Below are 26,498 nucleotides of genomic sequence, written 5' to 3'. Positions count from 1 at the left end.
GTTCCGAAATATATATAGATGTGTCGACATGATAGGTTGAAACATTGTATACGTGTCTATGGTATCTCAAGATTACATAATATACAATACAAGTTGATTAAGTTATGGTTGGAATAGATTTGTTACCAATTTTCACGTAGCTAAAATGAGAAAAATTATCCAATCTTGTTTTACCCATAACTTCTTCATTTTAAATCCGTTTTGAGTGAATCAAATTGCTATGGTTTCATATTGAACTCTATTTTATGAATCTAAACAGAAAAAGTATAGGTTTATAGTCGGAAAAATAAGTTACAAGTCGTTTTTGTAAAGGTAGTCATTTCAGTCGAAAGAACGACGTCTAGATGACCATTTTAGAAAACATACTTCCACTTTGAGTTTAACCATAATTTTTGGATATAGTTTCATGTTCATAATAAAAATCATTTTCTCAGAATAACAACTTTTAAATCAAAGTTTATCATAGTTTTTAATTAACTAACCCAAAACAGCCCGCGGTGTTACTACGACGGCGTAAATCCGGTTTTACGGTGTTTTTCGTGTTTCCAGGTTTTAAATCATTAAGTTAGCATATCATATAGATATAGAACATGTGTTTAGTTGATTTTAAAAGTCAAGTTAGAAGGATTAACTTTTGTTTGCGAACAAGTTTAGAATTAACTAAACTATGTTCTAGTGATTACAAGTTTAAACCTTCGAATAAGATAGCTTTATATGTATGAATCGAATGATGTTATGAACATCATTACTACCTTAAGTTCCTTGGATGAACCTACTGGAAAAGAGAAAAATGGATCTAGCTTCAATGGATCCTTGGATGGCTCAAAGTTCTTGAAGCAAAATCATGACACGAAAACAAGTTCAAGTAAGATCATCACTTGAAATAAGATTTTTATAGTTATAGAAATTGAACCAAAGTTTGAATATGATTATTACCTTGTATTAGAATGATAACCTACTGTAAGAAACAAAGATTTCTTGAGGTTGGATGATCACCTTACAAGATTGGAAGTGAGCTAGCAATCTTGAAAGTATTCTTGATTTTATGAAACTAGAACTTTTGAAATTTATGAAGAACACTTAGAACTTGAAGATAGAACTTGAGAGAGATCAATTAGATGAAGAAAATTGAAGAATGAAAGTGTTTTTAGGTGTTTTTGGTCGTTGGTGTATGGATTAGATATAAAGGATATGTAATTTTGTTTTCATGTAAATAAGTCATGAATGATTACTCATATTTTTGTAATTTTATGAGATATTTCATGCTAGTTGCCAAATGATGGTTCCCACATGTGTTAGGTGACTCACATGGGCTGCTAAGAGCTGATCATTGGAGTGTATATACCAATAGTACATACATCTAAAAGCTGTGTATTGTACGAGTATGAATACGGGTGCATACGAGTAGAATTGTTGATGAAACTGAACGAGGATGTAATTGTAAGCATTTTTGTTAAGTAGAAGTATTTTGATAAGTGTCTTGAAGTCTTTCAAAAGTGTATGAATACATATTAAAACACTACATGTATATACATTTTAACTGAGTCGTTAAGTCATCGTTAGTCGTTACATGTAAATGTTGTTTTGAAACCTTTAGGTTAATGATCTTGTTAAATGTTGTTAACCCAATGTTTATAATATCAAAAGAGATTTTAAATTATTATATTATCATGATATTATGATGTACGAATATCTCTTAATATGATATATATACATTAAATGTCGTTACAACGATAATCGTTACATATATGTCTCGTTTCAAAATCATTAAGTTAGTAGTCTTGTTTTTACATATGTAGTTCATTGTTAATATACTTAATGATATGTTTACATATCATAATATCATGTTAACTATATATATAACCATATATATGTCATCATATAGTTTTTACAAGTTTTAACGTTCGTGAATCACCGGTCAACTTGGGTGGTCAATTGTCTATATGAAACCTATTTCAATTAATCAAGTCTTAACAAGTTTGATTGCTTAACATGTTGGAAACATTTAATCATGTAAATATCAATCTCAATTAATATATATAAACATGGAAAAGTTCGGGTCACTACACATAACATCCTACGAATATAAGTTTTGATTACATAACATCCTACAATTTAAACGTTAACAAATTGTTTTGATTACATTTCCATGTCATGATCCGAACCGCTTGGTGGCTCCTCCTCCTCCTCCTCCTCACTACTTTCCAATTCCGCGGGAACCTTTTCTTTTCCCTTTCCGCCACGGGAAAAACCCAAGTTTTTCATGAAGAAATCGCGCAAGTTTCTTTTATTACTTTTTGTCACATCTTTCTTGACTTCATTCGCCACTTCCAACTTTAACCTTGCCTTGTCCGCGGCCCACCTCCGATTATACTCATCATCCGTAAACATTCTTTGACTTGATTGGGTCGAAGTACATGAATCAACCGACCTTCGTGAAAGAGTTGGACCAACACCACGTTCCCATCCATACCGACGACCTAAGACATCCCGCATGATTTCCCGTTCACTCATTGGATTTTGTCTCTCAACTTGCTCATTACGCATCCGCACCATATCATTCTTCATAGTTAAAATACAAGAATTACTTACATAAAATGATATGTGTTTATTATACAAATTAACGAGCTAGTGACTATATGTGTGTGTGTGTGTGTGCGTGTGTGTGATTGTACGTATACAATTATAAATTTAAACGTATTTAACCTCAAGTTCCGGGATTATTGTGAGCTTAAAACTTTCAGGAACATCGGACCAAGTAGGATAATAAAGTGGTACTCCATTTAAAGTAGTCCTCAAAACGGAACTAAAGGTCCGAGAGAAGTCACCAACGGGAAAATACGTCGCCAAATCCTTCTCCTCAAATTTAATCGGTAATTGACCAAACTTCCTAACGTGTCTCTTTAGCTTTATGTTGCGGGTTTTCCCGCGACCTGTTGAACCTACAAATTAAAAAATAAAAATAAATAAAGTAAGATATAAATAAATAATTATAAAATTTAGAATATAAAATTAATTTTGAACTTACCCAAATAATGAGCCTTTGATGGCTCCCATGGATCATTACGCTTGGGTGGATCGTTTCCACCACCATGGTTAGAAGCGACATCAGCCATCTGTAAAAAAAATAAAAAATACAAGTGTACGCATATACATACAAAGGAACCAAGTAAAATAAATAAGCATATTATTGCATACAAAATTAAGGTGTAGAAATTTTATATATATATATATATATATATATATATATATATATATATATTAAATGAGACAACACATTCAAAAAGCAGTCCCAAAACGGGGACAATCCGGAATTAAGTTCTAAATTAATTCCGGACGGGTGACCTACGGTTTAAGACGGGGAATAATTAACATACCTAAACTAACATCATACAAAGTATACACAATACATAAACAATTTATCATTAAAGTTACAACTAAAGTAACATAAACAATAACTTACAAAACTAAAATAAACATAAACATTAACTTACTAAACTAACATAAACATTAATTTAACAAAGTAACATACAAACTTTATTAAGTTACTAAATAAATTAAGTTACTAACGTACAAATATCTAACTAAATTAAGTTACTAACTAACAAGCAACTAACTTATAAGTTTCTAATTATCATGTTGTTAACCTAAATTACAAATTACTAACTACTAATTATGAACACTAACAATAACTTAACTAACAAAAATCAAAACTAACACTATCAAAGTAACAATCATCTAAGAAAATTATCAACAATAACAATATTTTTCTAAAAACCCCTAATTATGAACATTAACTAACAACCATCTAACTAAAATCATGAACCCTAACAACATAAATCGAAATTGTAGTGTAATCTAACAAGAAAAACAAGTTTAAAGAAGCAATTCTAGCATATTTAACAACAAAATTGCATAAATCCGAAAATTAAAGATTAATGCTTCAAAACAAGAAAAAACAAGGAAAATTAAGAAAATATGAGTAGATTACTAACATTGATGAAGGATTGTTGAAGATTAACGGTGGAATCGACCGGAATTGAGTGGAATCGACCGAAAATCGCCGGAGTGAGTTTGGTGGTTGAGATGGAGTGAAATGGGGAAGTGAAAAGAAGCAGAAAGTTTTATTTCTCTCAGGTGGTATTTGAGGCGATGCTCGCCGCAATTGCTAAAGCTACGCCGCAATTGGTTTTTTGGCGGTGCACTGAATTTTCTTTGAGGGAAATTCGACTTTTGACAAAAAATTTAGATGTTACCTCAATTGCGGCGATCCACGCCGCAAATAGCCGTCGATTTTGTTAAATTTGTTTTTTTTATAAAATGTTTAATTAACCAAAAATTATTAATGCTATTATTTGTTAATTAATAATATTTTATTTATTTAATTAAATATTTAATTGATTTAATTAAGAATAAACTTACTACCACCAACCACCACCCACCACCACCACCAACCACCTCACCTAACCACCTCCAACCACCACCAACACCAACACCACCAACCACCACCACCACCCATCACCACCACTAACCACCACCACCACCCACCACCACCACCACCCACCACCAACCACCTCACCTAACCACCTCCAACCACCACCAACACCAACACCACCACCACCACTGACCACCACCACGCACCACCACCAACAAACAACACCACCCACCACCACCACCACCACCAACCACCACCACCACCAACCACCTCACCTGACCACCTCCAACCACCACCAACACCAACACCAAAACCAACCCCACCAACCACCACCACCACCCATCACCATCACACACCACCATCACCACCATCACCACCACACACCACCATCACCACCTACCACCATCACCACCCACCACCACCACCAACCACCACCACCTCCAACCACCACCAACACCAACACCACAAACCACCACCACCACCTATCACGACCACACACCACCCACCACCTCCACCACCACCCATCACCACCACCACCCACCACCACCAACTATCACCACCACTAACCACCACCACCAAACACCGTTAAATTAGGGCGAGAAAGATTTGGGCGAGAAACATTTGTGCGGGAATTCTTGATGGTAGTTGGTCGCTTCCCGAATGAATCAACTTCGTTATGCAGAAACAAGACCTCATCTTCCGTACGGAGCATTTCTGAACTGTGTATTTACTAGTATTGGTGCGGTTGAAGGTCTGGGGGGACGACGTCCGATAACCACGTTACCTATCAACCGGTCCTTCGTTTCTGAAACATCGGCATCATCGAGCTCAGGTTTTGAAAGTTCGCCAACTAAATCGGATGCTCGTAGTCATCCTCGTCGTCGTTATTAGTGTGTTTCAATACGAGTAATGTATTTGTTTTTAGCTATGTTTGTGTTTAGCTATGTTTGTGTTTAGCCATGTTTGTGTTTAGTTTAAAAAAAATGTAACCGTGTTTGGTGTTTTAATAAAAGTGATGTTAAAAAAATAATCTTTTATAATAATAATAATAATAATAATAATAATAATAATAATAATAATAATAATAATAATAATAATAATTATGGATTAAATTATATTTTATTCACTATTAATTATGGATTAAATTGAACTGTAATTTAAATGACAATTAGAGTTGTACATAACTAATAAAAACGATACAATTAATACAAAAAAACGATACAATTAATAATATAATAAAAACGATGCAATTAACACCAAAATAAAAACGATATAATTAATACTAAAATAAAAACGATACAATTAATACTAAAATAAAAACAATACAATTAACACTAAAATAAAAATGATACGATTAACACTAAAATAAAAACGATACGATTACCACTAAAATAACAACGATACGATTAACACTAAACTTAACAGTTTAGTTAGTTGACGGAAATTAAAACAACTTTACTCATCTTCCAACACTAAATAAAGTGAAATGCGGTTAGAATGCCAACTCAAGGTTTCTTTTATAGAATCTGTCTTAGACTATTTGCGGCGCACTATTTGCGGCGCACCCTTACCACGACGCACCAAAAACTAGCGGGAAGTAGTTTGGAGGGAAAATTAAGCGCCAAAAACTATTACGTCTATCTATTAGCGGCGACCCATCGCCGCAATTGCATCCGGCCCCACAATTCAATCTTTGATCAGAATTTGCCAGCGAAGAAAAAAGAAAAAGAAAATATGGTAAATTTATTAGCGGCAACGCATCGCCGAGATTGCGTGTATGCCCAATCCAGCTGGTCAAAGATCTGATTTTTTTTGTCGTTTAGTGGCTCATTTGCGGCGAGATCAGTGCGCTGCAAAAACCTTCGTCGCCTGTCCTCTTTTTTCTAGTAGTGATAAACGGAAACCCCCCCCCCCCCTACCCCCAACGCGATGTGGGAAGGTGGCATTTGTGGTACTTCATGGCAGTGATGAAATTGTGGGTTAATATGTAGCCAACAGGGGTCGAACCTCTGACATCCCCTTAGGAGGCAGCCACCAACTGATGGACCACATCACAACTTCACAGGAAAAGAAGAACTTGAACGATGCACGATTGTAATGATAATTTCATAGGTTCAAGACAAGTGCACAAGCTTATAAGAGCACCAGGAGTCGCGTGATTTTTTCGGTGTTAAACAAATTTAACGATGGGGACGGTGGGATCCCGACACCCACCTGCCGTTAAATTGGCGTTAAACACCACCGTTGGGCACCACCGTTGCCTAGCTAACGTTGAAAAATTGAGCCGTTGGGACAAATGATCCGTTGCAAACGGTCATTTTCTGTTTTTTGTTAAAATAATTTATTTTATCTCCTATATACACTCTACATTTATCATCATTTTTTCACACCTCTTTCACTCTTTTTCTCTATATTCTATACTTCAAAATTACCATTAAATCAAAAAAATGTCTAGCAATCAAGGTAATTCCAACTTCCCTAACCAAGTTAATCCAAACTATTCCAACCAAGGCAATCCGAACTATCCCTCAAACCATCCAAACCATCCAAACCATCCAACAATTTACACGATCCCTCAAACCCATACTCGAGTCAATGGAATCCGTTTACCCCCTTTAGAAACATACCAAACACGTTTCAAAATCCTTATGCTCATCAAACACAAATCCCACAAACTCAAGTCCCACAAACTCCATTGATGAGTCCCGAAGAAATGGAACAATTTTTGGCTTGGAAAACTAGTCAACAACTTAGCGAATCAAACACGCAATCGGTTCAAGACAAAGTCTCAACACCAACGTCTCAACGTGGTCGAGATAAAGGAAAAGGAAAGATGGTTGAGGAAAAACCGACCAAAAAAAAGAGTGCAAGACGTAGTGGAGTCGTGATGAACCTGTGGACCGAGCAAGATGAGTTACGTTTGGTGAAGGCTTGAGCTCATACTTCATAAGATTCAATCAAAGGAAACGATCAAACCGGTATATATTTATTTGATACTTATGCATATACACTATTTTTATGATATTTAATAAATATATATTATATATTTATGTACATATATACTGTAAACATATACATATATATTATATTTAAATTTTATATTTATGTACATATACATATACTGTAAACATATACATATATATTATATATATTATATTTATATTATATTTATGTTATAATTCGTTAGATAATTTTGTCGGAGCGTCGTTTTAGTTTTTGGTTATGGACGACTACAACTCACGAAATTCGCCATGTACTCGATCTAAGGATGCGTTGTCGTCTAAGTGGACGAAAATGAATGGCGAATGTAAAAAGTACAATTGGATTGTTAGTCGTTTGAAGAAAGATTGGCGAAGCGGGGGTAACGACATTGATTTTTGTATGCGGTGTGATCAACAATATATCGACGAGAACATGGGAAAGAAGTTTTGTAGTTATCAAGCGTGGAATTTTTTGAAGGACAAGTCAAAGTGGCTAAATCCCGATCCCGTTGTTATCGGTACGAGAAACAAACGACGTGAGACCGTAGTTATTGAAAATAGTGGTGAGCCAATTAATTTGAACGAAGATGTTGCAAGTGTTGATGAAAATCCGAATGATGGTCCCGGTCAATTGAAGCGTCCAAAAGGAAAGCCAAGAAAATCAAGGAAAAAGTCGTCCGATTCTAACCCTTCATCTCATTCATCTCGTGAGTCTCTATGTGTATCGGTCAAGGAAAGCTTTGAACAAACGTCACACCTTAAAAAGAAGTATTATCAAGATAAGCATATTGAAATGCGTTTAAGGATTTTAAATATTGCTCCCACCGATGCCGACATGGAACTAATTTATGACCTTAAGGAGCAAATTCGACGTGAGACTCATAGGTATTTACAATCTGGATCGGGTGCGAAAGACGACGAAGGCACCGAATCGGAGTAGACGACAGATATTCTAGTTGTGTTTTTTTTTTCAATAAGTTCTAATTTAGTTTTTTATTGTATTGTTTTTAAATTAATGTAATGGACTTTTAGTTTTTATTTATTTATGTTTTTAAATGTTTATTATATATTAGATAAAATAAATACTCATTAAAATAAATAATTTAATTTAAAATTTATAAATAAAATTGAATTTAACACTGACGATTTCCCCTATTCTGAACTCAGTGTTAAATCTCAGTGTTAAGCTTAACACTGAGCCCAATGTCACGACTCTAGTGCTCTAATTCTAATCGTTTTCTTTCAAATATAGTGTTCATATGGGGATCTTAACCAATAACATCAAGTTCTATCCCAGAACAAGTGCACAAGCTTGGTTGTGACTTACAATTATGTGTAACACGTAACCGTAGCAATTGCCAAAAGATAAACAACACCAAAATTGAACATCTAGGTTAACATGTGACATTACGAGCAAACTAAGTGTTCTTAAAACTCAAGCATTGTGTACAAAATTCTTGATGACTAAAGGAATGAAAGCAATAACCAAAACCAAATCTCCGACTAAAGTATTTAATGATCAAGTACAAATGAACGAGACGAATATATAAAGAAAAATAATCCAACACTTTATTTTTCTATTTTTTCTTTTTCATCAAAGTGGATCTAATACATTTAAGAACAAACCAATGAGGAACTAAGGGTGGGATCAAGTTAAAAGGTAAGGTGCAAAAAAAGGGCGAGAAGGAGAAAGCGTTATGCTGACAGGATAGTATTGATGAAGATGAGGACGGGGTTGCGGTTCAAGAAAGTCTCAAAGACTCTCAAAATGTCAGGAATTGTAAGTGGGCTTACATGGATTCGAGGTCGGGACGTGTGTTAGGCTAAACGGGTCTTTAAGATGAATTTATGAATGGTGGTTTGAATTCTCCATCAACTGGTGACGGGATAGGAATAGAGTCAACCTTTTCGTTCAAAGTTAAAGGGGATGGTGGTGTTGACAATAACATCAGCGTTTGATTGTTTTTTGGTCTTGTAGTGTTTTATGTAGAGGGTTTTTTGTTTGAGTTGATTTTTATGTTCGTATGTTTAGTTTGTTAGTTATGACTTATGATCATGACGAGGCTCGGTTTTAGTTAACTTTAGGTCGAGTTTTTTTTTTTGGAAGGTTTTTGTTTTTTGTCTTCGAGTCTCGTATCATGGTTTCACAATATTCTTTTGTATTTTCGTTATCTTATCTTTTTCCGAAGTTAAGATTTGCTATAAAGTTCTTGTTTCTTTATTAAAAAAATGTTATAATTCAGTAGGCTTATAACTACCTTTAGTGGTTCTTGACTGTAGAAGGTATATAGAGATAGAGATATTGTAAAACGGAGAAAACAAAGGTTGAACAAAAGGTATGAGTAATTGGTTTTTATTTATAGAAAAATGTACAATGAGAGTTTGGTGGCATTTGGAATCTAGAGAGAGAGTGTTTTTGTTAACCAAAAAAATACATACAATAAACTCTAACTCAACACACCTATTTATACTCAAAAAATATACTATGCAATATCTATAATAATAATAAAATTATCATCCAATTATTACTTTTATAACACTCCCCCTTGGATGATAATTTTATTAGTGAATAACTAGTACTGCCTCGTTAAAAACCTTGTTAAAGAAAACCCTTTGGGATAAAACTTTAGCTAAGGGAAAAAGAGTGCAGCATAGAGTTGACTCCCCCTCAAGTAGGCAACGCCTGAGTTGTTACATCTTCTGAACATGCCTCATGCCAATATTATGAACGTGTGTTCTGAAAATAGCAGTTGGAAGTGCTTTGGTGAAAAGGTCAGCAGAGTTTTTGCTGGACTGAACATATCTCATTTCAATCTGGTTGTCCTTAATGAGATTTTGAGTGTATGAGAAGAATCTAGGGGGTATGTGTTTTGTTTGGTCACTTTTGATATACCCTTCTTTCATCTGTGTTATGCAAGCTACATTATCTTCATAGATAGTTGTTGAACTTTTATTGCGTTCTAGTCCACAAGAATCAGTAATGAGTTGTGTCATTGATCCAACCAAAAACATTCCCGACTGGCTTCATGTAATGCAATTACTTCGGCATGATTTGATGATGTTGCAACAAGTGTTTGTTTTTGAGAACGCCATGATATTGCGGTACCTCCATTTAGGAATACATATCCATTTTGAGATTTAGCTTTATGTGGATCAGATAAATAACCTGCATCTGCATAACCAACCAAATCTTGTTTCGATTCGTTAGAATAAAATAATCCTAAATCAGTAGTTCCTCGAAGGTATCGAAATATGTGTTTGATCCCATTCCAGTGTCTTTTGGTAGGAGCTGAGCTGAACCTTGCCAACAAATTAACTGCAAAAGAAATGTCAGATCTTGTACAATTTGCAATATACATAAGAGCTCCAATTGCACTAAGATATGGTACTTCTGGTCCTAGGATATCTTCATGATCTTCACAGGGAAGAAATGGATCAGTGTCAACATTAAGTGATCTAACAACCATAGGAGTACTTAATGGTTTTGCCTTGTCCATATTAAAACGTTTTAAAATCTTTTCAGTATATGTTGTTTGATGTACAAGTAAACCATTAGGAATATGTTCAATTTGTAAACCAAGGCAATACTTGGTTTTTCCGAGATCTTTCATTTCAAATTCTTTCTTTAGAAGTTGAATGGCTTCATGGATCTTTTTTTTTTTTTTTTTTTTTTTTTTTTTTTTTTTGGTACCTATGATATTAAGACCATTGACATAAATAACTACGATATATATCTGGTCATTGTTTTCATAATTAAAACACATGTGCAAATAAGTTTATATGTATACACTTTTCTTATCAAGTAATCACTTAATCCGTTATACTATTGTATCAACCCATATAAAAATCTTTGTGATTCAATGGAATACATTTCTTTAGGTTTTGCGTTAGATGTTTCTGATACCTTAAACCCTTCAGGTATATTCATATATATCACTATCAAGTGATCCATATAGATAAGTAGTAACAACATCCATGAGATGCATTTAAGTAACTACCAGGTTGATTAAGTATCTAATAAGTAATTGTATCCATTACATAAGGATAAGTTTTCCTCATAATTCATTTCTGGTCTTTGTGGGAAACCTTGAGTTACAAGTCTAGTTTTGCCTTGTATCTTCATTTGCACATTTCTTTTTCGGATAAAAATTCATTTATATCCCATACGTTTCACATCTTTAAAAGTGATAACGATTGATTCGAAAACTTTTCTTTTATTGAGTGATTCTAATTCAGCTCGTATTGCTCCTTTCTGTTGAGCTCAATCATGTCTATTTTGATATTCAATGACAGATTTTGGTTCCAGATCATCATCTTTATTCATGATGTCATTGTAACATTATATGAAAATATCTCATCAAGATTTTTCATTTCATTTCAGTTTCATAATATTGCATAATTTATTGCAATTTATGTATTTACATTTATCAATATCCTCTGCAGAAGGAGTATTGATTTGTGGTTCTTGTTGAACACTTTCTTTTACCTCATTATCAGCTAATTTTTTTTCGAGGATTTTTATCTTTGGAACCAATTGGTCTCCCACGTTTCTGCCGTAGCAAAGACTCATGAGTGACATTATTGCCAGCTTTTGTAATTTCAATTCTAGCTGAAGCATTTACTGCTGGTATATATGATTTAGTCACTTATTTTTTGTATCTTTAAATGCATAAAGTAATTAATTTGCAAGTTCTTGCATATGCATTATATTTGAACTTTCTTTTCGCATTCTTTTGTGCGATGATCAATATTCCTTAATTGATGTTCACACCATGAAACATCATTTTATTTATATTTCATTTCTCCCCCTAATATAGGGAACAATGTTTCATTAAAGTGACAATTGACAAAACTTGCTGTAAAAACATCACCCGTCATGGGTTCAATATATCTTATGATTGAAGATGTTTCATATCTAACATATATTTCAATCCTTCTTTGAGGAACCATTTGTTGTGGTTGTTCAATTAAAAATACACTGCACAATCAAATGTTCTAAGATGGAAAATATTTGGTCTCCACCAAAATTAAGTTGGTAATGGAGAATATTTATAACTTGCACTTGATTTAATGCGAATTAATGTCACATCATGTAAATTTACATGTCCCCATATAAATATTGAGAGTTTTGTACTCATTTCTAATTGTCTAGTTATTAGCTGTAAGCGTTTATCTATTGATTCAGCTAAACCAATTTTGTGTATGCACATGAGCAACTGGATGTTCAACAACAATCCTTGTAGACATATAATAATCATTAAAAGCTTGAGATGTTAACTCACCAGCATTATCAAGTCTCATCCTTTTAATGGTGTAATCAGAATAATGTGTTCTTAATTTAATAATTTGTGCAAGAAACTTTGCAAATGCCATATTATGGCTTGATAACACACAAACATGAGACCATGCGTTAGATGCGTCTATTAGAAAAATGGTCCACATGATGGATGAATTGGTCCATATATATACCCTTGAATTCTTTCAAGAAACATTGGTGATTATTTCTCAATGTGCTTTTCATTAATCGCCATATGTGATTTTCATTAATCACCATATGTGTTTTTCGTTAATCACTATATGTGCTTTTCATTAATCACTATTTGTGCTTTTCATTAATCACCATATGTGATTTTCATTAATCACCATATGTGCTTTTCATCATATATCATTTTCACCATATGCGCTTTTAATCATATGTGCTGCGCTTTTCGTCATATGCACTTTTCATTATATGCGCTTTTAATTATATGCGATGCGCTTTTCATCATATGCGCTTTTTATCATATGCGCTTTTAATCATATGCGCTGCGCTTTTCATCATATGCGCTTTTTATCATATGCGCTTTTAATCCTATGCGCTTTTCGGTGCTACATAGATATTTCTCATTTTCGATTATCATTGACTGATAATCATATCCATTATGATATATATCAGAGAAACTTAACAAATTTCTCTTTGATTTGGGAGAAAACAAGACATTGTTTACCAAAAAATTCGTACCATTTGGTAATATGAAATTTTGCCTTTTTCGTTTCTTATATCAAGTTTGCAAGAGCTGATATAGTATTTATAATTCCTTCATTTGATTTAAATCAATGAAATATTTCTTAGATTTGATCATAGTGTGTATGTTACTACTATCTGCAATACATAGGTCTTTACCATTTAATTGATGTTGTATTTCTGCAGGATTCGTACTAAAACTTCAAATAAGATATGCAAATAATGAGTTATATTTCAGCAAGATAATCAAATTATATTACCTGCAAACAAGTTATAATCTGAAGTACATAAAAGATAACACTTAATAAAACATATGCGTTATGGTCTAAAACCATTTATTTATGAATGATACATAAAAAAAACTAGGCATCTTAGAAAATTCAAACCATTCAAGTCTCAAGGTAGCTCAGGGTTAATTTAATCAAGATTTGTCAACAGATTCACTCTCGTTTTCTTTTCTTTTGGGACTTATTTGTAGAGCTAAACAAGATGTTCATGTATTCAAGAAATACTAGACTGGTGATCCACGTTACCAGATCATTAATAAGAATCTCCGGAATTCTTATAAGAGCGTCTACTAATATCTTTAATTTTATTCTTTCATGGATCACTGTTATTATTTTTTATTTTTTATTTTTTATTTTTTATTTTTTATTTTTTATTTTTTTTATTTTTTTATTTTATTTTTTGATAATTAATATCGTATCTATCTTTGAGTATTTTCCATAATACACTTGGATTTTCGATCATATAATATGTAGATTCTAAGGACTCGTTAATATGTTTGCTAAGAAAAATACTTACTATTGCTTTCTCTTGTTCGGAATAATTGTTATTTTCATTCAGGGTTTCTAAATTACAGTTTGATTCGAGATGTTTTTCTACATTCATAACCCATGTTAAGTAGTTGTTCCCACTTGTTCTAAATGAGCAAATTTAAGCCTTTTCAAATTCGACATTTTCTATTATCATAAAGATGAATAACATAAATCATAATCATAATCAACTTCTATTCATAGACAAATAATAAAATGAAATTAGAATCATTTTAAATTCATAAGCAGCAAACAACAGAATAATGGTATGATTACAAATAATAAAACCACAAGGGCAGGATAGAATATAGGTTCACCCGGTGGTATATTAGCAACAATGATGATAGTTAATATGACCAATACAATAGGAAAAATCATCCTTGTGTGAATCATTTTTACAAAAACTTTTTGAGAGTAGTAATCTGAAAAATGAAGATTGATTTGTGAAAATGTGAAAACGGAGATGTTTATTTTATATTTGAAAAATATAGTTGTTGTAACGTCGTCAGTTGACGTTAACAACCGTTATATATATATGACCGTTGTAACGTCGTTAGTTGACGTTAACGAATAAAGTCACTATATCAAAACGCGTATGAGTAATATAAAGGACAAGATTTTTTTTTCTTATTTTAACTTTTAAGATTTACTTTTAATAAAAATACAAACTACTTTTTCTTATTTTAACTTTTAAGATTTAATTTTAATAAAAATACAAACTACTTTTTCTTATTTTAACTTTTAAGATTTACTTTTAATAAAAATACAAACTACTTTTCTTATTTTAACTTTTAAGATTTACTTTTAATAAAAAATACAAACTACTTTTTCTTATTTTAACTTTTAAGATTTACTTTTAATAAAAATACAAACTATTTTTTCTTATTTTAACTTTTAAGATTTACTTTTAATAAAAATACAAACTACTTTTCTTATTTTAACTTTTAAGATTTACTTTTAATAAAAATACAAACTACTTTTTCTTATTTTAACTTTTAAGATTTACTTTTAATAAAAATACAAACTATTTTTTCTTATTTTAACTTTTAAGATTTACTTTTAAAAATAAACATTAGTATGCATGAAATAAATAATGATTAATTGTATAAGTAATCATAAATGTTAGATAACATATAAAGACCCCATCGTATTCGTATTGATCGGAATTAATCTCGACCCATGGTACCGTGTTGTCAAATGACGTGTTGCGTACATAAAGTACCGTGTTGTCAAATGACGTGTTGCGTACAATCATGAGGTCTTATTAACATAAATATAAATGTTAGTGAAGTTAATAAGAGTCGGATTACAGAAAATATAATTCAGGCGGTATAACCGACCATATATAACTTAAATAACATAAATATAAATGTTAGTGAAGTTAATGAAAGTTAGATTACAGAAATATAATTCAGGCGGTATAACCGACCATATATAACTTAAATAACATAAATATAAATGTTAGTGAACATAACTGTAAATGTTAGTATACATAAATAAATGTTAGATAACATAAATGTAAATGTTAGTATACATAAATAAATGTTAGATAACATAAATGTAAATTAGGCGACAGTGTCGACCATATATCATTTAGGTGGTATAACCGACCATATATTAGTTAGGTGGCAGAGCCAACCATATTTAGTATAAATGTTGAGATAATCGTGCTGATAACGTGTTATAATTCAGTAGGCTTATAACTACCTTTAGTGGTTCTTGACTGTAGAAGGTATATAGAGATAGAGATACTGTAAAACGGAGAAAACAAAGGTTGAACAAAAGGTATGAGTAATTGGTTTTTATTTATAGAAAAATGTACAATGAGAGTTTGGTGGCATTTGGAATCTAGAGAGAGAGAGTGTTTTTGTTAACCAAAAAAATACATACAATAAACTCTAACTCAACACACCTATTTATACTCAAAAAATATACTATGCAATATCTATAATAATAATAAAATTATCATCCAATTATTACTTTTATAACAAAAAATAATACGGAGTAAATAAATAATAAATAACAAAGTGACTTCCTTCATTTATTAAATAATTAAAATTCATTCAAGTAAATTCTGACTCCCTTCACGTGCTATTGCAGGCATGCGTGTACCACCACCATATCAAATTTCTATTTCTATCAAAACTTTTGCGTACGAATTGAAATATAAAAAATAAGTTTATTTTTCATCTACATTGCAACAACAAAACTGAACTTACATGACCTGTGGCTTCAAACAGGTCTTTTTATCATCTTCTCTTTTCCTTACCTACCAACTTCATCTTCTTCACTCTTCCATTTTATCATCTTCACTCTTTAATCCACTTCGTAATTATATGGAAAAGAAAAGATAGAAATGTATAAAGAGAACCAAAAACGAAAAGAAAAACAAAAGAAAAACACTGAAGATGACGTTCTCTGCCTGACGCCCGAAGAGCAACGCCGGAGCAAACTTCGAAGGGGAGTGGTTCGACGTCGGTTTTCCGAAGTTCCGGCTGGAAACGATGAAAAAGGCAGCCACTCCCGGAGCTCTTACCTTTTGCTCTGTCGTTACATTCACATTTTCGGGTCTACAATGGTAGCGACGGCCACAACAGCATCCTTCTCAACCTTGGCACCTGCCACCTCATCATCATCGGCGTCTTTCAGGTTGCTCCTAAAACCCTAGGTTTCAATTTAGGGTTTCCGTCTTCCAAAATTTCATCAAAATCGCCAAAAGTCCGATCTAATGGATCTGCGCTTGGTGCTCGTATGGAAGCAAGCTCGAATTTCGGCGTCCATCGTATTTTCCGGTAAGTATTACAATTTATGTTCGCAACCACCTGATCTGGTTGTCAAACCACCGGATCTGGTGGTCAAACCACCGGATCTGAAAAGTGGGAATATGTAGCGTGCCTAAATAGTGGTGGTCAGTCCGGTGGTTTTGTCTTCGTCCGTTTTAATGTATGAATTCATATTCTTAAAAATTGTTAAATGTTAAATAGCACATATTTAAATCTTCTGTACAAGTGGTACGGAAATCAGAAATAAAGGCTCATTAGAACTTTATCTTAAGAGTACACATTTAATCCACTTCGTAGTTATTATTCTTTAATAATATAGAATTAATTCAGTTAAGGCTTTGTTATGACAATGATCAATATGTTATTTGAAGTTGAATAAATTTATTAAGTTGCATTGTATTATTTTGTAACATTCCATAATGACATTCTTTAGGTCATCATCTTTTGTTAGGTTGGAAAGAATCTCCATGTTCTTGGTCAGATTGATGGCTTAAACTTAGAGCTCTATAGAGACGTTCTTCCTAGAATCCCGGTGCAGGTATTATGTGTTCATATGTGTGTATAAATGACATTCTTTAGTTTGAGAATCTATGTATAAATGTATAGGTTATGTATCTTGTTATGAACTCAAGATTCTCCCAACAATTTGCATGTTGTGTAACCCTCCAAATTTCAGTACTTAGAATTACTTTTATTATAGTCATTTGACATGTCATTAAAGTGATTGGCAAAGTGGAAATCTATCCTTCATAAAAGTTCATTATAAATATTATCCTGGTTGCGCTTTCTTTGTTAGACTTAAATGATTCCGAAATCTTTACCATTTAAATATCCCTTTCTAGAGAATTCTTTTATGTCTTGGTTAATTGCCAAGATTATTGTGGCTTTTGTTATATGTAGCATTTTGTTATTAAGTTTCTATTTTTACCTTTTTCAGCCCTCAGTTGACATTAAGACACTCCTTTCTGGTTTAATGGAAAGATTATCTAATTATGATGCACTAAGCATTGAGGTGCGTGAACTTTTGCTACATATGAAGAAGTTCAATTTCATTAGCCCTGATAGTAGTTTTGCTGCAGGTCTTACTAGATTTTGTCAAAGTAGAAGTTTTTGCATAACTGAACAATGCCATCGTTCAGGTAAAGAACCCATTTAATGAAACTTGTTGAAGGGTCACCATTATTTGTGTTCTTTGGATAGTTTATTGTTTGTTTTTAATAAAATTACGCTCTCTCGTTGCCTTGTCGTTCATAGATTTTTGAGACGTAGATATATTTCCGTGTATAATAAGAATTATATGAGTTACAGTCTCTCCCATGTTGTTTAGTACAATCCTTTCAGGGGGTCAATGCAACTTGACTTGTTCTTTTCACTATAATTTGATTTTTACAATCTTAGAGATCATGTTAACCTCATATGTTAACCTCATATGTCCATCAGATCATGTTAATTGCCAGTGCCGTCTCATTAATTTTATGGGCCCTGTACGAAAAATAAAAGTGGGCCTTTTGTATACAAAATTTTTTCTTATATAACATAATACTAAGCTTCGACATCTAAGTATTGGAGCATGAACGTGGAGTATTGGAGCATAATATTGAACTACGAAGTATTCGATATTGTTATGTATCTTATTTTCCGATTTTTCTATTTTTAATTAACAAATGGACCAAAATATATAAAAATGAGCCTATATATGTAATGTTAGGATATTTTTTAGGGCCCCTTATAGATGTTGGGCCATGTGCGGCCGCACGGGTTGCACTGGTCAATATCCGGCCCTGTTAATTGCTTATTGAATTTCAATGCTAGGCAGGTCACCAGTAATATAGGAACTTATGTCTTGTATACATGGTGGTGGTTTTGGAATTCTGTTCAACAGTTTTGAACTAATTTTTTAATGCATGTGAGAGAAGCGGAACCCGATATGCTTGTTTTTGGAGCTGTAAGGTTGTGTTCATCTCTTCTGACATTTACGCTTCATGTCCATCCGGACAGGCTGGACTATGTGAATCAAATATTGGTAGGTATTTCCCTCTTTAGTTGATTCATAGTGACCATTGTTATGATTAATAAAATTTCTTAATAATCGTAGAAGATGACAAGCCGACTGTTTATCGAAACCTCTGTGTGATTCCATGTGGTCAAGAACTTATTGCAGAAAACTGCCAGTCCAATCGTTAGTTATACATCAGATATCCGGTAACATTGTTCTATCGCATTTTGGTAATCTATATTACTAATTAAACTTTCACTCAATGTTGTATTGAAGTTGAGAGTACGTGTGCTATCTCATTGCCAACATGTTCAACAACCTAATTGAGAGTCTTTCTCAATGAAATTATATTATTGAGTACACATCTTCCAAAACAAAGAATATATTATATTATATGGATATATAAGTATATAAAAATAATAAGAATTATGTTGTAAGAAACATTTCATAATAAAAGTATACACCGTAGATGTGTGTGTACGTCTTTGGGAGTAGCAATTATCCTATTAAGGATTTCACTGCTTATAGCCTCTTAGGTAATATATCAATGATATTTTTTAAGTCATAATCCACAGTTGTCCTCATCTCGAAATTCGTGACCAGTAGTAGTAGTAAAACAAAATAGTAAGAGTGTTCCTAACCATGACACAATGTCTTCCAGGACTAACCAATCATTCAGCGCCACATCAGCACCTCCATCTCACTTCCTTCCCAGGACTAAACTCAGGACTAAACACTCCTAACAAAGACACTCCTCCTTCCATTTTTTTATTTTATTTTTGAATTATTTTATATTATCAAATAATTATTAATATTTATATGATAAATTAAAAATAAAAAACATAAAACTACCATTTCATTAAAATTAAAAAAAACACAATAATTAAAATTTAAAACATTATGACAATTTAAAATTAAAAGATTACGACAATTAAAAAAAAATACTAGAAAGCTAAATAATCAAACTACTACTCGTCGTCGTCGTTCATGTTTTGCAATTTCTTCGCATATTTTTTCTTAATTTTGTCTCGAGCAAGCATTAGCATTTCGTATTCATCGGGAGGCAAATCTCGTGACACCGGTTTGGAAAGAAGCTTCAACCCTTTAAACATAGTCCGCATGTTGCTATCATCTTGTAGCTTTTTCATGGTTTGATTCGCCACATCTTGTGAAGCTTGGACCGATTGAGCAATTTTAAAGCGAGCTTCTTCGGAGGACATACGGCTCGCGGCATCGGATGAGTACGAGTCCCTTTGACTTTTTGCTCGACTTGGTGGACGTCGGATTGGGTCGGTATCCTTTAACAAATTTTCCATTTGAGTTGGGTCGGGGTGCATGCTTTTGTTCGGGTTGGAACTTCCCTCGGTTTGATCATTAATGGGTATATGATCGGGTTCTTTTCGTTTGTTGCTACTCGAAATACTTTCGCCTTCTAAAAACTTCGGGCAATTCCTTAACACTCGCCACGCATCCTCAAACGCAAAGTGTCGTCCCTTTGTTTGCGCTTTGAAAGCCATTCGTGCCGCGGACATAATGTCGTCATTATTACAACCACTTTCCCACATTCTCTCGTATTTGTTGTAAATTCCGATCCATATCTTGACATCCCTTTGCATTTTCGACCATTTTCCACTTATTTGATCCGGACGTCTTTTCACCGGGACAATCGAATTGTATTGTCTTCGAACTTCTCTCCAAAATGAAGTATGACTTTGGTCGTTTCCGACACTCGGGTGTTCGGAAACATATACAAAACGCTCGGCTAAAATTTTTGTCTCCAAGTCGGTCCACGCGGTCTTCGGACACCTCACTTTCTTTTCTACCACTTTTCCTTTTCCTTTTCCTTTCGGATCACTTTCGGGTTCGGGTTCGGGTTCGAGCTCGGGTTCGGATTCGGGTTCATTTTGGAGTGGTGTTTCGGGAACTTCTTCGTCGGACGATTCGTCACGGAGACTAGGATAATAAAGTGTTTGTTTCGTTTGTTGTTGGTTCGAGTAGATTTGAACGTTTTGAGAGAGTTGGTTCGGGTAAATTGGAACATTTTGAGATAGTTGGTTCGGGAAGAGTGGAACATTTTGAGATTGTTGGTTATGGTAGAGTGGAACATTTTGAGATTGTTGTTGATGGACGTTTCCGAACATACCTGCAAATGCATTAGTATTTGCAAAACGAGAAAACCCGGTAGTTTGTTGCGAATTATCGAGTAGCATTTGCATCATATCTCGACTAACCGAATTTGTATCTTGAACTACCGGACGTTGTTTCGATTTTCCTTTGTTTGGTGTTTTTTTGGAACTCATTTTTTTTGGTGATAGATGTGAGAAAAAATATTAGAAATGGAGAAGTAATATGAGATAGTTGTGTGAAAAATGGGGTTGAAATGTGGAGTATAAATAGAGTAAAAAAAAGAAAGAAAAAAAAAACATAAATAAAAAGGGGAAAATAGCCGTTAGAGCCGTTGGGAGTGGAGATATAGCCGTTGGTGGCTCTCAACGGGTCAAAATACCCGTTTCCTACCGCCCTCAATTATGCTAAAAAAAGAAAACCAGCTGGACGAAACAACCTGGGCGGTTCCTGGGCGGTCCTGGTGCCAACGGCGCCCAGGGTGGGAGGAGGATGAGGGCGGACGGTTTGGAGCACTCTAATAACCTTGCTAAATTTCTCTTGTTGTTCCCTAATAAAATAAACAAACAAAATGTTAACATATTCGACAAATCGGTTAAAGGAGGTATTGAACATTAGAAAGAATCTACTTGCCTTACATTGGATGTTGCACGACCTTGACATTGACATGGATGATGCGACTGAATCCCGATATTTTGGGTAGTCCAGACCATGACATTGTTCGAATTCAGTTTATTGTGATAAATTCCTATCTTATGCAAATAGATTAATCGATCTACAATTAGGTTGCAATTAAAAGAATTTTTTTTAACAGTTTTTAAATAACTATAATAATTAATAAATATTAAATATTTAATGACTTACTATGCATAATCATACCAGAATAATATTAGCAAACCAGGGAATACTATTGACTTATCTAATTTTGAGTATTTTTGCACATATTGTCGTAAAGTTTGACCACAATATTCTAATGTAAATAACCAATTATTTCGGCTTAGAACATATTCGGTTCCCAAATATTTCATGATGTATCTGTTGGAAGAATTTTTTCATACTATATGATACGCTTTGGAATAACATTTTGTATTCTTCCTTTCTATGATTATTGCGGGTGTTTCATCAAACTTTTCCTTAACACCTTTTTTCCTTGTCAAAGATACTCAAATTTGTTATTCTTTCTCTATTCACTGTAATCTTCCTTTGAAAATTAGTGTCGACACATGTTACTCCATCATATTTTATAACAATCAAATCACTCATAATCGTAAACACCTCCTCCATAGACCAAGCTTGAAATACATTGCATCGGAGAAATTCATTACTTTGTGAACTGATAAAACTAGTTTGTATATCTTGAATTCAATATTAAACTTTTTCTCCATCAATCATGTAATCATCCGTCGTTATTTTTAAAAGGTTAGGTGGGTCTATGGTTGATGCATTATTAGGTACCTCAATGTTCCTTGTTTTAAATTTTACGTACGCCACACTCTTAAATTTCTATTTGAGGTAAGTGAGATTGAATTACAAGCTGAAAGAAGTTGTCAACAATACAAAGTTAAATAAGAGTAAAAAATGCAATGAAATGTATGATTTTATTAGTAATATAAAAACTTTAAGTATTTTATGCACTTAATTACAACTTTAAAACACGAGAACTTACTTGATCAAAACATTCATTCAAACACAAGAACCTAAACAACCAACCTCCAAATCCTAAAACAAGCAAAATAGAGCAAATTTTAATGGGACTCGATGAGTAGTACAATACCATTCGAACATAAATTTTAAATACCATTTACATCCCTACTGTAAAGGTGCCTTACATCTTGCTAGTTAAGACGAACAACAGAGAAACATATGTGCATCAAGAAGCATTAACAGTGAAACATCAGCCTTTCAAAGATATGGAAGAAATACACGTTTCTCTGTTTCGAAAGATAAACATATGTTTCTCTGTCTTCATCTTGACTAGCAAAATGGAATTGCAACCCTTATAATACGAATGAGATTGATACATAAAATTTTTGTTCGAATGGTATTGTACTACTCATTGAGTCCCATTACATTTGCTCTGTTTTGCTTGTTTTAGGCTTTAGAGGTTGGTTGTTTAACTTCTTATATTTGAATAAATGTTTTGGTTACGTTGCCTCTCGTGTTTTAAAGATATAATCAAGCGCATGTTAATTGTTAAAGTTTTTCACATTATTAATAAAATCATACATTTCATTGCCTTTTTTACTCTTATTTAACTTTGTAATGTTGACAACTTACTCTTTCAGCTTGCAATCAATCCCGATAACCTCAAACATAAACTTAAGGGTTTGGTACATAAATTTTAAAACAAGGAATATTGATGTATCTAATAATGTATCAACCATAGACCAACATAACCTTTTGAGAATAACGATGGAGGGTTACAGGATTGATGAAGAAAAGTTTAATATTGAATTCAAGATATACGAAGCTAGTTTTACAAGTTCACAACGTAACAAATCTCTCCGATAGAACGTACTTCAAGTTTGGTCTATGGAGGAGATGTTTACGATTATGAGTAATTTGAATATTATATATTATGATGGAGAAACATGTGTTTACACTGATTTTCAAAAGAAGATTACGGTGAATGGAGAAATAATAACAAATTTGAGTATCTTGGATAAAAAAGGTGTTTAGGGAAAAATATGATGAAACACCCGTAATACTCATAGAAAGGGAGGATACAAAGTGTTATTCCAAAACATATTATATAGAAAAACCGTTCCAACATGAAATATTTTGGAGCCGAATATGTTAGAGACCAAAATAATTGGTTATTTGCATTCGAAGATTACGGTCAAACTTTACGACAATATGTGCAAAAATACTCGAAAATAGACAAGTCAATAGTATTCTCTGATTTGCTAGTATTAGGTATGATTATGCATAGTAAATACGTAGTAATATTTAATTTTAATTATTGTAGTTATTTAGAAATTGTTAAATCTTTTTTTTCTCTTAATTGTAGAGGAATAGTACATGGATTAATTCTATTTACGTAATATATGAATTTGTCAAAATAACTTGAATCTGGACAATGTCACAGTTTCTGGATTAACCAATATATCGGGATTTAGTCGCATCATCCATGACAATGTCAAGGGTGACTATGTCGTCATGTTTCGCCCAAAAACGTGTAATTAGTCGGTCAACACTAATAGTCAGGTCAAAGTTGGGAAAAGTCGGTCAAAAGTTGACTTTATTGTCTCGCCTTGTTCTAGTGTAAATGAAAATTCTAGCCCATCTAATAATTAGTTGGTAAAAATACCGACATACATAGTAGTGTCTCTTAAAATAAATTAATAAATACACTACAATCTCAATTTGGCCTATCAGAGATGAAACCATCACATGATTCGGGTTCACATCTAACTAGCACTACATCTTGGGGTGGTCATAGAAATGGTCACGGAATGACCTGGTTAGTCTGAACATGAAAAATACTCTCCCTTTCTGGTTTAACCTGAACATGGGAAATTTTCTCCATTTACCCAGCCCATCAATGATCCAACATATCCTGGACGAACATGTGCAAAAGTAATTGGGTCAAAATTGCCCTTCACCCTTATGTAATTGATGAAGAAATAAAGAAGGAAGCATTATGTTCTTATCATAACTGTTAAACGGTAGAGAGTATTATTATTTGATAATCACCCAATGTAAGTACACAAAGCAATATAAAGACTATAACCCTACAATTGATAAGAGGGCTGAGCCCAATACAAAAGGGACATGGGCTAACAAGGGTCCATATAAATATCTAGTCTAACATCCCCCCGCAGTTGGAGCGGGAGTGCTGCGGACGCTCAAACTGGATCGGAAGTCATCAAACAATGCATACGGGAGACCTTTAGTGAAGATGCCCGCAAACTGATATCTCGAAGGCACATGTAGAACACGGACATGTCCCTGAGCAACCAAATCTCTAACGAAGTGAATGTCAATCTCGATGTGTTTGGTTCGCTGATGTTGAACTGGATTGGATGAGAGATAGACGGAGCTGACGTTGTCACAGTAGACGAGTGTAGCTGAAGTAAGAGGACAATGCAGCTCACGAAGAAGGTTACGTATCCAGCATGTCTCTGCAACGGTGTTGGCCACACCACGGTACTCGGCCTCAACACTAGATCGAGAAGGTGTGAGTTGTCGTTTAGACGACCATGATAGCAAGTTGTTTCCAAGGAACACACAATAACCATATGTAGAGCGTCTGGTGGTGGGGCAGCCAGCCCAATCAGCATCAGAGTAGGCAACCAAAGTGGTGGGTGATGATGCGTACAACTGTAAATCAAGATCTGTAGTACCCTGAATATATCGTAAGATCCGCTTGAGAGTGTGAAGGTGTTGCTCTCGTGGATCGTGCATGAAGAGACAAATCTGTTGAACAGCATAAGTGATGTCAGGCCGAGTGAAGGTCAGATACTGTAATGCACCTGCAAGGCTGTGGTATAAAGTCGGGTCCTTCACGGGAGGACCGTGAGTAGTGAGTTTAGCCCCTGGTTCGACCGGGGTCCTACATGGGTGACATATGGTCATATCAGCACGCTCAAGAATCTCTGTGGCGTACTGTTTTTGAGACAAAAATAATCCAGTGGTGGTGCGAGTGGCGGAGATACCCAAAAAATAGTTCAGTGGCCCTAAATCAGTCATGTCAAATTCTCTGTGCAGAGAGGCGATAATCTGCTGAAGCAAACTTGTGGAAGATGCAGTCAAGATAATGTCATCAACATAGAGGAGCAAGTAAGCGGTGTCGGAGCCATGGCGATAGATAAATAAAGATGTGTCACAACGGCTATGATGAAAGCCAATCCGCTGAGCATACCCTGCAAATCGCTGAAACCAAGCTTGAGGTGCTTGTTTGAGGCCATACAAAGATTTCTGCAAAAGACATACATGATCAGGGTATCTAGGATCCCGAAAACCTGGAGGCTGGTGCATATAGACAGTCTCAGATAACGGCCGTAAAGAAAGGCGTTCTTGACATTCAGCTGATGAACATGCCATTGTCGAGAAACTGCCAGGCTGAGAACAGTCCGTATCGTAGCCGGTTTAACAACCGGACTGAAAGTCTCATCACAATCAATGCCAATCTGCTGGCTGCGACCGTTAGCTACGAGTCAAGCCTTATACCTGCTCAAATTACCATCTGCATTAAACTTGTGCTTGAAGAGCCACATGGAGCGAACTACGTTCGTGTCCGATGGGCGAGGCACAAGTGTCCAAGTACTATTTTTAATTAAAGCATTAAATTCGTCAGTCATAGCTTGTTTCCAATTAGGGTCACGAAGTGTGTCTGAGTAAGTGCGAGGAATGGAAGA

The 26,498-nt window shown here is 34.0% G+C and overlaps 1 protein-coding gene and 1 long non-coding RNA gene across 2 annotated transcripts; one reads left to right on the top strand and one right to left on the bottom strand.

The window, feature by feature from the left end:
- The first annotated feature begins 16,613 nt into the window (after positions 1-16,613).
- Positions 16,614-18,432, top strand: LOC139860582 (uncharacterized). The gene is made up of 4 exons (XR_011763220.1): positions 16,614-17,027; positions 17,470-17,556; positions 17,956-18,030; positions 18,098-18,432. It is a non-coding gene; the product is annotated as an uncharacterized lncRNA (long non-coding RNA).
- A 6,513-nt stretch (positions 18,433-24,945) lies between these two features.
- Positions 24,946-26,184, bottom strand: LOC139859482 (uncharacterized mitochondrial protein AtMg00810-like). The gene has a single exon (XM_071848269.1). The coding sequence runs from the start codon at positions 26,182-26,184 to the stop codon at positions 24,946-24,948; it is 1,239 nt and encodes a 412-aa protein (XP_071704370.1).
- Between the last annotated feature and the right edge of the window lie 314 nt (positions 26,185-26,498).

The sequence above is a fragment of the Rutidosis leptorrhynchoides genome, chromosome 7 (assembly GCF_046630445.1).
Source record: "Rutidosis leptorrhynchoides isolate AG116_Rl617_1_P2 chromosome 7, CSIRO_AGI_Rlap_v1, whole genome shotgun sequence".
NCBI classification, from domain to species: domain Eukaryota; kingdom Viridiplantae; phylum Streptophyta; class Magnoliopsida; order Asterales; family Asteraceae; genus Rutidosis; species Rutidosis leptorrhynchoides.
The sequence above is the reverse complement of the archived record's forward strand: the minus strand, read 5'-3'. Positions and strand labels throughout refer to the sequence as shown.